The sequence below is a fragment of the Dinoponera quadriceps genome, unplaced genomic scaffold (genome assembly GCF_001313825.1).
Source record: "Dinoponera quadriceps isolate SergipeBrazil2010 unplaced genomic scaffold, ASM131382v1 scaffold1070, whole genome shotgun sequence".
NCBI lineage: Eukaryota > Metazoa > Arthropoda > Insecta > Hymenoptera > Formicidae > Dinoponera > Dinoponera quadriceps.
In genome coordinates, this window is record NW_014555341.1 from 788,064 (window position 1) to 803,984 (window position 15,921).

Consider the following 15,921-nt stretch of genomic DNA (forward strand, 5'->3'; position numbering starts at 1 on the left):
CAACCACATATCGGTCATGACGGTGCGGCACGTGGTGGCGCGGCTCGATAAGACGAGCTCTCTTTACTCGCAGTTCCTGATCGCGTTATTGCGGCTCCCGGTGCGCCGAAGACGAAGGAGGGGGATAAAAACCGGCGGAATTCCATGTGCGTCACGTTCGCGCGTTTTGAAATTCGAAGCAGACCCGGGCTCCCTCCAGAAGCCGAGGCCCGCTTGGCCGACGGGCGGTTCATCTCTTCGCGGTATTGTTATTGTCGTCGACCTTTCCTCCACCTCCGCGTTATGATGTAATTCGCCACACGCGCCGAGGTTCTCGAACGGCCGAAGCGCGGTATCCATTCCGCGTCTCGTCGCCTTGAACTTAAGACACCGTGTATACCGATAGGAGACCACACGCGTGTCCGCGTGTAAGTCTACGAGCTCTCGCGGGCTCCTAACGAGTGTGCACACTTTGCGTCAGTGGCGTAGAAGACGGCCGTTTGCCGTCGGCTCATTGGCGTTGCATTATGCCGGCCGCGGAGGTGCGCATTGTCGTAATGAGATTTTATTGAATCGCCGGGCCGCAATGAGGATAATCGTAACGTTCCAGGTGAATTCCCGGCCTGCCCGATCCCCCGGATACGAGGAGGTGTGCGGCCTCGAGATCGCGCGACCCTTACAATTCGGTTTTCGTTCGACACGCGAAACCGCAAACCGCGATTATCTAACGAGTCGCGTGAGGCGCGATCGCGCGATTGTTCAGAGGTCGTTCACGCGACCATCGAGAGAAATTCGCGAGACGGTGTGTGTGTGAGAGAGAGAGAAAAAAAGAGAGAGAGAGAGAAGAAACGAGGCCTGTGTTCATCGCGATAGTTCGCGCGCTCGTTCGTCCGGCCGCGTTCCGTTCTTGCGCGATCGTTCGTTTCAAATCGCCTACCTTTTTTCCGCCTCTCCGCTCGTGGCCGCTTCGAATCTTCGCGGCGGATATGACGTGGCCATTTTTACGACGCCGGTCTCGGCGGGCAATCATGCGTTTTTCATGGAGAAAAGAGCAACGGCGATCGTCCGCCGCTCGTAAGCGTAATGAGTCCGCGTTACTAATGATCGTACGTTTGTAATCACGTCGAAGGACCGGATGCCGCCAGTCTAGCTGATCAATCGATGATAGTTGCGGCGACCTTGGCAATTACCACGGGGGCCCTGTTTATGGCACCCATTGGGGCCCCCCTTTATTTTTCTAGTCCGCACGAAATGTCATTCGATCGCGATCGTTAATTTCGCGGCGGCGGCGGCTTTGAGAGCGAACGGTTCGCATGCGATTCGGAGCGACGTGACGTTTCGAAGAAACGCCGATCGGCGCTCATAATACCCGATGATCATCCCGGTGAACGAGCTCTAAAACCTTATCGTCGGCGTACACCCCCCGGTCGGTTTGCCCGCTCGTGTGTTAAAATCCTGAGGGATTTGTGGCGAAGCAATTTGTACTATCAACGCGAGTCTCATCCTGTGGATTATCGTGGTCGACATTAATTAAAATCAAACCTTAAACGCGAAGGAGCGGTAAACCAGAGCACGATCAGCAGCATTTCGCCCGCAAATACGCGGCGGATGACGCCGCGGCGTTCAGGAATTTTTTGCGGTGCTCGAAGGAAACTCCGCTGGTGTTACGTCGTCGGACGACATCCGCGCAAGCCGGGGATTACACTTTCTGGACATTAGTCCGCTGTTAGTCCAAGATAACGATGAGAGTTAATCCGCTTTTTCCGGCGGCGCCGTAACAATGCGGAACGCTCGGCCGCAGCTTTTACCGGAGGAAGTCGTGCACTCTCCGGCCGCTTCTTCGTCGTCTGCGATTCTCGCTCTCGTGTCTGACGCGCGTTCTTCTCCAGCAGCATTCGTTCTCCCCGCCGACGTTCTCGGAGAGATCGCCTCATCTCGGCGGCGGAGGCGCGCGTGTGAGTACGTTCGGCACTCCATGCGTGACATAGGAGTACCGGGAGATACGAGGCAGGTGAGGAGGTGAGGAAGTCTCGTGCCCTGCCCGGTGACTGAACCCACACAGCATTTCACGTAAGGAGCGCGCGCGCACGCACTCACGCACACGAGAGCGCGGACTCTCGTCGGACGACGAGGAGAACCGTTCCGGGCCAGCCGGGAATCTCATCGACTGAGATATCGGACGCACTTTTCGGATTAAAGCCGAGCGCGCCCGGGCTCGTGCACGGATGGGGAACCGTGGAAGCTGCTCATTAATCTGTGTTATTTTGTTGCTATCGCGCCATCGACCCGTAGGCCGTGAGAAGGATGATCATTACGCCGCGAGAGGAGAAGAGGCAACGACGTTCGCGAGATTGCGCGACGTTAACAGAGATATTAAAATTCTCCGTGCCACGGCCCCCTTGTTATCGTAAACGGCGTATCTTGGCTGAGTTTCGTGAGGAAATATTAAGATAGTTTGCCCGTCAAGTCATTTTCTTGGGATATCATTGAAATTTTAGCCGCATCTTGATGGAAATACTGCCAACACATCTGCAAAATTAGATCGACTATTCGGAAGCTGAGATATTCGCAATTAAAGATGATACTTTTCGTACGTGTTCCTTGAGGTTATTCCTTGAGGTCCTAAACCCTTTTAACCCTTCTGTTTTTGATTTCTTGTAGATTATATATTATATATATATTCGTCTTTATATTTCACGCTCAAAATTAACATTTATCACTTTGCTAATTAAATAAAATTATAGGATATATTTTTTCACGATGGATATTTTTTTAAATAATACGTTTATATCGGGGCCTCTTTTAATATTGCTACCGTTCGCCAAAATCCGGTTTTCTAATCAACTATTTGTATATTCTATTCAATATTCTAATCAACCACTTTTATGCGTCACTTGAGAATCCGATTTTGAAGTTATACATGTACTCTTATAAACTACCTTGAATAAAATAAAAATAACGAACAGACTATTTTTATTAACTTAGAGAAACCAAAATATGCACGAATCAATTTTTTCCGGTGCAAATTCCAGTCCCGATGTTTGCAGAAATGTTTTCTGCCCACGCATGGTAAAGGAATTATCACAACGACCGATGCACATAATCGCTATCAACTGGAGCCGCAGCTTAGCCTATCTCGAAGGTTTTGTTTGAGTACCAGGAAGTACGCAGAAGAGCACGGCAGAATGGAAGAGGGGCTCTTCACGTACGTGGAAGTGTGCTCTCCGCTCCAGACTGTCATAAACCTTCCGAGAAAGAGCAGCTTGGTTACGAATATCGTACTTAGAAGAAGTGACATGCTCGCGACAACCTAATCGCCGCGTTTGCGTTTGCAGAACGTTCGTGCGAATCCGTCGCGCTGGAGAAGTCAAATGCAACTGCTTTCTCCGATAAAAAAAAAAAAGAGCGTCCACATATGTAAGCTCACTTACCTTGTCTTCGCACGTCTTATGGCAGATGTATTTGCAGACTGAAATCAAAAAGGAAGATTCCATTATACAATATGGTTCGTACGGAGATTCCCGCTGTGTACTTTTCACGCTTTGATTTTAATTGATAAATTTTGCCCGGACTTGCAAATCGAACATTTCGATTGGATGGTAAACAACTCCGAATGGGGCTCCGTTTTCTCCGCTCACACGCGTTTGCGAGTCAAAAGGATCGTTATCGCGGGCATTACAATCATTTCTTCACGTCATGCCGATATACAATCACGTTAATTGCTCGTTTGAGCGCGGACGCCGGCGAATCGGCCCGATCTGACTTTCACGCGCGCAGATGCGCGTCCGATCGAACGCGTTTCCACGTTAATCGTAGCAATCGTCTCGTGTAATCTGGGGCACGGCAATGAGACTTAATACCAGTGATAAAACGTTAGTAATAATAATAATATCAACAAGAGGAAAAATGTCAAGCGAAACGCGCCTCGAGCCCCGCGGCTAAATCGTTCTAACTGGCACCTTCCCGCCAAGTAGGAGCTTCCGTATCAACTATTGATTTGAAAGCACTACCGACCCCGAGTCCTACCAGCTGTTACTGCCTTAGGGAATGATGTTATCGACTCACCTCTGCAGCAGGAGGCTTGCTTGATGACCGCTTGGTGGCACAAATGACATGGTCTGGGCTTGCGCAGTTGCTTAGTACGGAACACGTGACACTGTGGTTCAAAGTCGCTCTGAAACATGGAGCAGCGGAGGAGCGAATTACTACGTGATGATTGTTTCGGGCAATGAAGGAAAGAAACGTCATCGGCCGGCGCCACCTCGTGTTTCTTGCGGCCGACTTTTTCGTCGGCATCGATCAATTAGTCGCGGGAGCGATTAACCTCGTTAAGGCGCGACATTATAAATGGGGAGTCTGTTCGGCAACAGCGTCCGAGGAGAAATATGTCTGATGTTTGAAACGAGGTCGTGAAACATATGTGCTGTGTGATGGATATTGTAATACAACAAGGTATTTATAAGTGAATTATTTTGTTCATTGGAAAATCGATAACGTCGACTTTTGCGTCTCGGATACGTACGCGTACATTGTTAAATAACCACCACGCGCTTGAGTGTTTTGTTCTAGCATGTTTGGTATATTTGGACACTTGGATAATATTTATATTATGTAGTTACTTATGTGACATTTTAATAATGCGTTACTGAAAGCTAATTTTGCCCTGATAGGAAAACATTTATGAAATACATGACGCAATCTGATATATGATGAAATGAATGAAGTGATATTAATGAAATTCGTAATGTCGTAGTTACGTGATTATATTAAAAAATATATATAAAATATTGAAAATGATGATCGATACTAGATTTTTAATGGTATTATAAAGTTGAAATTTCCTATGAGATAAATGCATCATGATCTAATGAAGACACACTTTGGCTCGTATTCTGAACTCTATTTTATTGATACGTGTGCCCCTAAAAGAAGCTTAGAAACCACCTGATTGGTTGAGAAGCCATATTTAAGGTACTTTTATCGATAAAAGGATGTCCGGAATACGGGCCTTTGGTTCTTTCACCCTTTGATTCTTAACCTTTTGTTGCTCTTGTTATAAGGGGAGCGCTTATAAATATTTATTTTCTAACTGTGTGTGTTACATATGGAATTTCGTTATATATAAATTATATATAAGTTGTCACACAATGCTTAAATAATAATTTTTGTATAATATTATTTAAATGTTTTTAATATAACAATATTTTTAAATCATTTTATACAATAAATAAAGATGAAATCATTTTTTAAATAATTTATAAATAATAACAACTCATATAACGATTTGTATAAAAGATTCTACAGAATGTACAAAAGTCTGAATCATTAAAACAGGAGCATCATTATTGGCGTAACTAAGTTATCGCAGGATGAAGCGTCAGAATGCGGTGCGCGTTCGCAATATTGCCAGCTCGCAATGAGCATATGATTAATCAAATAACAAACCGAGGATCAGCTCCACTTAATCATTGCTCTCAGGTCCCCCCCCCCCCCNTCTCTCTCTCTTTTCTCTCTTTCTCAGCTGCGCAGGCTCCGCGGCAATTATAATTATTCTCGTGTGTGGCTTTTCTGCGGTGGAAGGAGGCTCTAAAGCGAACGGCCGGCGCATAAATTGAGAAAACAGAACAGCCATTCATTAGGATCGCGTTTATCCCCGGATACGCTGCCGGCGGAACGTTTGCCTTCTCTATGACTTCAGTACGACAGTCAACCTGTTAACAGTACTTAAGCCGGTGCGCAGCACTGTCGGGAGAGGCGGTTCGCAAAGTTATGCGCAAATAAGCGCTCGGGGCTCTGTATCCTCCGCAAAGCGCGGTCTCCGATTACGAACACGCGATGCTCGGCTCTTCATCGAGAAAGGTGGTTACCCCCGTCTCTTCACCCACGACGATCGAATCCCCGGAGAGGAAAACGCACAGATTTGAATACGGGTTACCGCGGTGCGGTCTCGGCAAATCGCGCTCGGCGAAGCGCGAGCGAGCAATCTGCGCACGCAGACGATATACACGAAGTTTGTAAATCTATCCACAGAGAGAGAGCACTTTCCACAGTGAGACTTTCCTTGACAGTCGAAATACTTTATCCGGAACAAAAACGAAATTGACGGTGTAGCAAATGCTGTTGAGAAAATGGATTCTGACGTTCTACACGGTGTTTGAAAAGTCTGTAATAAAACGATAGCAATGAAGCTCAGCGCTGTCGAGCGACTCAATGGGACGTATTGAAAGCTTATACGACGTTTTCATGTTCATTATTCCTCGAAGATATAATTACGATCGCGTATTACTGAAACAAGAAGGGGGAGAAAAATGAGAAAAGTGAGAGACAGCTCGAGTTATATAGCACAAAACGTAAAATATGAGCGCGGCTTCGTTAAAGCTTGCGTAGGCTTGCGAGTACGTGCACGCACGTACGCACGTACGCAGGCATGCACGCATGAACGCCGGCACATTTTTCCCAGCGCGGAGATCTTAAGCGGGTTTAATCATCGCACATGAGAGTGCGGGACTATAACGTTTTCCAGCGAGCCACGTAATTGAGACGCAAGAAAAACGCGCGCGCCTCTCTCTCTTTCTCGTGAAGCAAAGAGAGAGAGAGAGAGAGAGACCCGCGGATGAAATTCACACATCTCGTGCCGCCGATGCATTAATTTTATCGCATACTACACATTATCAGCATCGGCCGGCGACGAACGTGTCGACGTGGATTGCAAAATATCGGGCCATTATTGCGGCGCAATATTTCGTAATTATCAGTTTTATCGGCGCCGCGGGGCACGCGCAATGAATTATTATAATGTTATATGGACCCAGGCGCGCGCGGACTCTCGGAAGAACGGCCTTCCTTATTGAACATTATACGTCGCGGCACTTTCCTTGCTCGGCCGCTCGCTCGTCGTAAATGCCGCCACGTGCTTATCCTTTTTATCGAACGATAAAACACCCCGTTCGTCCATTGTACCGCTTTTTCGTGGGCTCTCTTCGCGGAGTCTGATCTATGGACACCGCGTTCGTTGAAATTACTCCCCGGGCTGGTTTATCGTCGCGTAATGACACACTGCTGTACGCGCTGTCCCGCACGTGTCCCGCCATCGTAAAAGTTGATTTGTACGATCCGATCGAACCTCATGCCGCGCCACGTGAATTTCTGAATAAGTTGCCCGGTGGTCCCACGCGCACCTTGAATTTATCACTATCATACGTCGTATATGTTTCTTTTTTACCGTATGCACACCTTCGCATGATTTCGCGCGCGATCGGCTCATTCGGAAGACAAACGTAGGTGTAATATATAGGCGTGGGATTATTACACGCGGGATTTTTCATCGCGGACCCGAAAAGATCTCACGCCCTTTTCGCTACGGAGAATCCTTGCGATAGCGGGAAAAATTCGGCAGGCCGCCTTTCACCCGTCGATTTTAACGAGTCTTTAAATGCGGGACGCGCCATCCGGCGAGTATTCCATATTTGAAAAAGCAATAACAAGCGTCGCAATAATTATCGGTCGAGATCGTGACTATTGCTCGGAAAGCATTCCACGCTTTTCAGAGATCGTCGGAATCCGAATGGAGTCGAGATGAAATGGCTGTTTAATGCCGGCGCGACCGATAGCGGCCTCCCGGCAGTAATTCTGCCCGCTTAACGACAGCACGTCTAATTCGCAAGCTAATTACCAGATCCGTTCATACGGCACTCCTTGATAACGCGGCGTTTTAAAAAAGAAAGGAAGAAAGAGAACGATAACGGCATCGATGTAACACAATACACGCTACAGTTGAATCTTATTCACTGCGCAACGATTGTATAGATCTTACTGACTAATTGTCGGATTCATTAGTGCGCCGAGACCTTTGACATTACCGGAATCGAGCACCGCCATCGATCACACAGGACTAATTGATCTTTAATCTCCGCGGGAATTGGCGAGTTCGTGCGAGCTCCGCGCGATTTGCTCGTCACTCCTCCATTTTTTCAAGTCCCTTCGAGGTTCCCCCTTAGCGTGTGCCCTTGCGCGACCTTCACGAAGTCAATCACGACATTCAACCCTCTATAAACTGTAAGCATATTGAAGTTCTTCACTTTCATTTTTACACTTATTTTCTTCGTGTGATTCTAAGTCAAAATTTGGATGCTATTTTGATGTTCCCGAAGACAGCTAGTGTCTGCTTAGATGGCCTGTTGACTAGTAAAAACCTTTTTTGACGATATTAACATTTTTCTCTCGAATCTTTAATTCTACATGCAATAAAAAACACTTTGTATTTGTGTTAAAATCTGTCCTTGATAAAATTTTTGTGTTAAATTTTTTATATATTCGTGTGTTAATTTAATATATTATGTTTCTGTTATCCCAATATTTTGTATTGAGTCGATGTATTCAACAAGTGTTATTAAGACAACACATTTTATTCTTCAATCAATTAATGTATTTTGGATATTATTTTTGCATTAGTTTTCCATATAATATTTGTGTTATTTTTCAACTTATTTACCTTGTGTTAAATTAATACAAAAATTAGTATAAACCGTTTGGGACATGTGAAACGTGTTAAATTTAACACAAAATTTTTCACTATGCGGATTTAATTTTAATGCTACTTTGAAACAACCTATTTTGACATTGAAAATGACGAGAACGGAAATTCAAGACATTATGATCAAAGAATATGTGTGTATGTGAGGGGGAGGGTATAAATTATTATATGTTATTAGAGTTGAACCTATTTTATTTTGCTATCTTAGCTCCTACTGGTTTGTAGAATTAAAGGTTTAATATAGGTCCAAAATTTCGACTTAGAATACCAAATGGTCTATTTGACTTTTTACTGTAAAAATTTAAGCAAAGACAGTAGTCAAAAAACTATTCCGTGTTTTCGTCTCGACAACTAAAACTTTCTAATTAGTTCAGACGAGCATTAGTTTTTCATTACACTCGCTTTGGCGATAAATGTTAACTTTATTTCCTTCGGGTGGATTCGTGCAGTCAGACAGACCAGCGGCTTAAACTAGCAACTTGAACATCCACTTGGACTTTTTACCTTGCGTCGAGGCAACTTTTCTCAGTGCTCTCCGGCCGAACGCATGTAGAAGAAAAGGGTGGGATTTCGTTTAAATGAACAGGCTGATTTAGAACCGCTTCATAGATAATCGAGCCGCGGGTGGATAATAACTTTCATGATAGATTTTAGTAGGCTCTGTGCGATATATTATGTAACGTGTAATTTCAGTGCACGTTCAATGGACACAATACGTATATAACATTGCGCGGTCTAGCGTAATTTGCGATAAATGCGTATGACTGGCCATCCGGTTTTAATGAATTCGAAACGAGCCAGATAGTTCCGCGCCTCTAAGCACCTGTTGTTTCAATAAATTTCTATTATAATCGAACAGAGCCTTATCACAATCGGGTAATAAATTACAGGCGATAATACCACTTTCTAAATGAGCGCACTGAGCCACGAGCTTGCGCAAAGTGCGAGTTCAAAGCTCGGGCTCGAGCGATTCAAGTGGCGTCAAGTGCGCTTTCTCTGTCGTGATGCTGCGTAGGCAGCGAGCAGCCCGAGATTATCCGAAAGAAGATGAAGAAGAAGAAAAAGGAACGACGGGATGCGAATCAGAGCTCGAACAGAGCCGGCTTTGTCGGGTCGCGTTTACGCATGCGACTCGGAACACTTCGACTTGCATTAACCGCGAAGATACAAAGACGAGAACCCGCGGCCTTCCCCTCCCCGCCTCCCTTCCTTCCGACATTCAGCCTCTCTCGATTTTATCTTCACGTCGAACGCTTCTAGTGGGTGTGCAGAAAATACCGTCACGAACTATTTTTAGTGGAAAATCACTCAAATTCGAGTATGCTGTCACTTAATTTTTCGAGTGAAATTTTCTCGCGAGAAATTTAGAATTTATGATTTATAACGCAGAGGGAAAATGTTATCAGTCGATGAGTGGAAAGAAGAAACAACATCATTGGTTCGGATGGCACGGACGCGGCACAAACGCCAAGCATATGCCATTATTCAACCCCGACGACAGTCCGCATCGGCCTGAGCGATCGCCATCTGATCATACTTGTTCGCCGTCGCGACTGATCGCGCTGACAAACGATTCGCCAAGGTGGCCGGCTCGGTCGGAGGAAGCGGCAGCTAGAAGAAAAAAAGGAGAAGAAACGAACAAGCTATCGGGCCCAGAAACGAGGCTAACGTTCGCAACAAGACAAGATCTCCGTTCGCATGGCGGCTCGTACACAGCAAACGCCTTGTATCGCCGTTGGCACGTAAACGCGTGGCCGTCTCTTCGCTCGTGCTTCCTCGAAAGCATCTCCGCGATCGCGTTACTCTCCGCCACGGAAGCGGCTCGTGTAATGGAGAACAACGTTCACGGGGATGAGGCAGATGATGAAGAACGAGGCGGCTCCGTCAGCGACCGGGGGAGCGCGTGGTTTTAACCCTAAAATATTTAGTGGCTTCGAGTCACCGCTCGCGTGAAATATTCCTGCGGTTTCGTTTTTAATTGCACCGCCGAAATCACAGGAGTCAACCGGCGACCGGCGGTGATGAATCGCGGATGGAGATCGCGCGCTTGAAATTACAAGGCGATATTTCGTGTAATCGCTACGCACGCGGGAAATAACTCTCGAGGTGAATCCGAGACGACCGCATCGCGAACGCTCTCGTGGCTTAACAAATTGCGGGAGCGTGCGGCGAGATGGGCAGAAAAGAATTCGAGATCCGTGCTCGTGGAGCGTGGCGATTTTATATCTGATGGCGCGCTCGTGTCCTGTGAAGCTTCACGAGGTGTGGCGCCGTGTGCTCTGCAACGGCGCGCGATGATGACACTCGCCGGGACGTGAAGAAACTCGCGGACATCGGGTGAAGTTTGTATGTTCCACCGGGTCTTCATAATTAATTAATTAATAACTCACACCCTGTTACCAGTTGGGAATACAGCATCGTCATCGTGTTGCTGAAGCCACTTAATGAGACACCGACCAGACTTTTTGCGGCATGGCGCGGTGGTAGATGGATGAAACTTGTTGAATGTAACTTGTTTGTTTAGCTTGATCGATTGCGAAAGTTATTTGAAACTGGATATCCTGCTTCTGGAATATTATGATACAATATACGGCCGGGGGAGTGCCGGTGTGCGACCCTCTCACCTTTACATAATTTTTCTCACGAGCTGCATTCGATTTCGATAACACATTCCCGGCGGTAACTTCGCCTCCGAGCGGAACGATCGTTCACATAGTCTCCGTACGGCCATTGGCATTCCGAACGAAGTGTTGTTCGTGTAATGTAAAAAGAACAATGGAAGAGAAGAAGAGGAAGAAAGAGAGAGAGGATCTTGGCAAGAAAGGTCCCCGGTGACAGCGTAACAATGGGTGTAGTGAGCAGAGAAGCGGTGTGGAAGAATAAATAAATAAACATACAGAGGTAACCACCAATGTGTGCGGCGATATATTCTTCATTGTCATCGGACATCTCTTCGATAATTTTCATCGAGAACGTGAGAATACGAAGCTGCATTTCAAAGGAAAAATCAATATTTTAAGATGCTTGACAATTTTTCCTTGACGGTTTCTTAATTATAATACATTTTTTCTTGACAGTTGGATCGTATACGGAACATTGAATGTTTCAACAAGAGAAAGTCCCAAGAAGGGGTCTGGTAAGGGCTTCTCCCACGAAGCCTCGTATTTTTCCCGCTTGGGTCGGCTGTAGTTACGCCATTGGTCGCATAATTTTGCCACCTCGATAGGTTCAAACTGCCGTATTGCAATTTCACCGTGGCCGAATCCCCAATGACATCGGAGCCCGGCCGCGGCTTGCGACGGGAACGAGAACGAAGGTCGTGGAACGAAGATTAAGAAAGGAGTGGGCACGGCCGCGTGATTGGTAATCCCTTCGGCCGGTAAATCCGACATGGAAATGGAACAGAACGCGCATTCGAGAAACGATATTCATTATTCATCGGGCGGCCAAGCGTGCGTGAGTTCACGCCGGCTGATGTGCGTTGGGCTCGTGTGATCGCGCGTCAATAAATTTCCACTTAGGAGCCAGGTCGCTCAGCTCTCTTGGGCCCAGGTATTGAGTTTCAGGGCGAATTTGCGCGATGCGAGGCTGCCGTCCGGCGGAAGACCGGCGAGCTGTTTTGTCGGCCGTTGACGAGGGTGAGCTCGGCCGAAGTTTGCATCGAGGATATCGCCTCGGACACGCGACGAAATTCAGTTCGTCACGCTTACGCATGTTGTATTATTAAAGTTACGTTACGGAATTTAATCAGTCGCGCGAGAACGAGCCTCGTGCTTTCGGTTCGCACGATGCCACCGAGGATATCAATCATTCATCGATCTTGATGCTGTACAATCGACGTGAGCGCGGCGTTAAATTAATTAAACTCTACCGAGGCGAAGATTGAGGAGAGTTCGGAGCCGTTCTACTTTCTCAACTACTCGGGGAAAATTAGTCTGAGGAAGTCGAGGAAAATTCGATTTAGATCGATTCCCTCCGAATCGCAACGTGAATGGATCGAGTCTCATTTCTACTCATTGCACAACCGAGTGTATTCTCCGGGTAGAACACACAGAGAGAGAGAGAGAGGAGGGAGCATCTTATTACAATATATTCCCTCGTGATCCTCCAGAAACTCCGGAATCGCAAGATGCAATCCGCGTGTCACGCGCAGCGAAACCGAGACGTCGGCTATCGACAATGAGAACCTGGCCAGATATACCGCGCAGGTAGACTCGGGGAGCGTGCACGTGGATGCATCGCAAGCGCGCGGTATCCCCGCGGTGCATCCAGATTGCGGTGATAACGCGGCGTTGCTGTACTTGACACACCGCGGCGAGAGATTACGTTGCACGTGCGCCGGACGTCGTGGCGATTCAGCCGGCGAGGTAAAATGCGGCATGACGAACGGCCGCGGCTCTATCTCGCGGCGTTCCAACCGGTTTCTTTGCGCAGAAAATTTCGCCCGGGATTGCCCCGCGATGTCCGTGAATTGAGGTACACGTGCGCCGATGATCGCGCTCGGGCTACCGCGAGAACCTCGTAGCTACATACGCTGAATGCTGCGGGAGGAGAGGATAGATTACATTACATCCTCGGAATGTTGCCCCGACTTTTTTAATCGAACTCTGCCACCCCCCTCCTCCCTCTCCTCACCGCGTACACGCGACGCGATAGCGAAATATCCGTGTAAATCTCTCGTACGTGGAATACCCCTCTCGGTTCGCGCTGGTACCGCGGACAATATGCGCGAGGCATTGTACGAAGGCGAGATCTGTCGCGGGGATAATATATACTCGATATTTAACGTTAAGTCAGTCCCAGATTATTCTCTAAATTTCTCCCAGCGAAATTTCCCATTCGTGGGGTGACGGCCGAGTCACTTGAATTCTTACGATTTTTCACTCACATAAATTGAATCCACCATTTTGAACTGTGAGTGTATATTTAATGCTAAATCGAAGTGTGCATATCTGATGCACGCTTGGTTGCGAAACAGTTTAGACACAATGGAGTTGGGAGCGCAGCGAACTGTCACGATTGAGAGTCACTAACCGCCCGGCTTGCCGAAGTGACAGTACAGGGTGTGAAAATGAGTTTGTTCAAGATAACGTGTCGATACGTTTGGAAAGATCCGGTTTAACCATTGCAATATTGATTCCCGAAGAATTGGAGAATCCTTCATTTTAGAAGGAAAAAGGATGAAAATGAAAATCGAAAGAAACTTCTCGTCCCGGCTGAGCTAAGAAATCGAGAAAAGCTTCTCAGCTTTTATTTCGATCCTTTTCTCAGAGAGAACAGTTTTTCCTGCTCTTCGAGCACCAGCATTGCAATCCCAAATATACCCAAAATGTTCTTGAATGTGTTAACACAATGTCGCGTTATCTTGATCTTAAATTTATTTACACACCTTATACCACCACTTCGGCAAGCCCGTCGGGTAGTGACTATCAATCGTGGCAGTTTTCTGCGCTACCAAGTTTATTGTATCTAAATCGTTTTATAACTAAGCGTACTCCACCGTCATAGAAATATTACATATTCACTCTGGTCGACTGAAATATTCACTCGTATGGATGGAAGAATCCGCTCTATGTTTGAATAAAACATTCGCTCTTCTGGTTTTCGCTGTCGCTTTCAATGAATTTGTCCTCGTTTTGGGTGAGACTTGGCTCACCCAAAAAATTTCGAGAGTAGACACACCGTCTTAACGATAATTTCGTTGCGCAAGATCCGATACCGAATTACTTATAACGCATGGATAAAGGGAGACGCAAAGCGCTTAAGGTAGTAGCTGCCATAACATCGTACTGGAGCCAATGAAGACATTTATCTCGCTATTTCTGTTTCCGATCTACCGAATGAGAAATTGGTTATTCTCGTTCCGAGATATTAATACGTACAAGGTGGACGGTGAGACGCATGGCAAGCTGCTATTAAATCTGATAAATAGAACGGTAAGATAGCGAAGTCCGTCTGTTACGTTATCGTTCGAACGCAGGCCCCGCATAAATCCGCTCGCCCCGCCGATTTCGGATAAAGATCGCGTCGAATCGGCCGTGAGACAATGCACAAATCTACGAATTAACCGGCTTGTAGCTCTTATAATGCAAATCGATCGTTCAACGTCATTCAAACACGTCGAGATAAGTATCAACCTTTTCTCTCCGTCGCGGCAATACAAGTCTGCTGGTAGTTACACGCGGCGTGCTTTCGCCATTTGTCACATACGGCCGTGCGCGGTTTTTGCGGCTCGACGACCGAGTGAGATATGGACCACTCGAGGAATCTCGCCGCCTCTTTTTCCGAGGCCCCGTACCCTTTTCTAGGAACACTCGGCTCGTAATTTCGGTTCGTTCTTTATCTCGGCGTGACGGGAGCCTTAAAGGTCATCGTTTCGGAACGCTTCGGTCCCCATCAGAAGAAGAAATTAGAATCACGATGGAGGCGGATATGTTGGTGAATTACACTTTAATTAATCTCTCGCCACGGGTTGTAGGTTCCGTGTCACGGATATTTCATGCCTGCGACCCGTGTACCTAACGAGCCGCGATACCGTCCGGGGAGAAGCGGGAAGCAGGTAACGTCCGAGCTCGGTTTCGAAAGATTCGTGCGATCCGCGAACACCGCCACAGCGCAGAATCAGTTATTTTTCAAGGTGTCCCGAGAACCGCTTTATTGGGGGATTCATTCCGGATAATAAGGTGGTCCAATCCAACGAAGGAAGTCACAATTCGCCGCCGTCCGGCGGTATCCGTCATCGTTACGCAATCCGCGTATCCGCACGGACCTCTGCTGCCGACGAAGCTCGTGTTTTCCACGATTTATTTTCGCGATCCGAAATAGATATAGAAATTGCTCTACGCCGGTGTAACATGCTATCACGTGTTAAAAATGGGTCGACAAATCCGCTTTTCGGACGGAGGAGAGTTTTCAGCGAGAGCGTGCCGTGGAACGAATTCGACGGCGCTCATCGGCGTCGTTGCAGGGACCGCCGCAACGAATGCTTGTAAAGTATCGTCGAAATTTTGTGGCGCACGGCACGCACGTGTACACATCCGCCGGCATCGCCGTCGTCGAGCGCCGAAGTGTCATAAAAGCGAAGGAACCGGCCAGCTAGACACACACGTGTCGCCGTACGGGGCGCGTGTTATTACTGAGAAACATCATAATCCTATATTCAACGCAGATGCGCACACAGGCACATATGGGAGGAAGGTCACGTATAAATCTCTCTACGGACCCTTCGTTACGCACGCCCCCAACGTGCCCATGGAATTTATTCATAGAGTCGGCGGGCCTGTGGACTCCGAAAATTAACAGCCAGCCTCGCGGAGCGGTCTCTTTCTGCTACACTTTACGATTATTCCACATCGATCATCCGAATGAAATTGTCGGATTTCAATTTTATATTCTTCCCTTCCCCCCCC

The 15,921-nt window shown here is 47.1% G+C and overlaps 2 protein-coding genes across 7 annotated transcripts in view; one reads left to right on the forward strand and one right to left on the reverse strand.

Moving 5' to 3' along the window:
- Window positions 1-15,921, reverse strand: part of LOC106743888 (tensin-1) — a 210,094-nt gene that overhangs the window by 133,898 nt on the left and 60,275 nt on the right. For all 6 annotated transcript variants that reach the window (XM_014618136.1, XM_014618135.1, XM_014618138.1 and 3 more), the window contains 2 exons: window positions 4,045-4,153; window positions 3,411-3,448 (listed from right to left, as the gene is read on the reverse strand). In XM_014618136.1, coding sequence (XP_014473622.1) covers window positions 3,411-3,448; window positions 4,045-4,153 — 147 coding nt within the window. The remainder of the gene's footprint in view (window positions 1-3,410; window positions 3,449-4,044; window positions 4,154-15,921) is intronic.
- Window positions 1-15,921, forward strand: part of LOC106743889 (putative sodium-dependent multivitamin transporter) — a 68,872-nt gene that overhangs the window by 30,275 nt on the left and 22,676 nt on the right. The window lies entirely within an intron of this gene.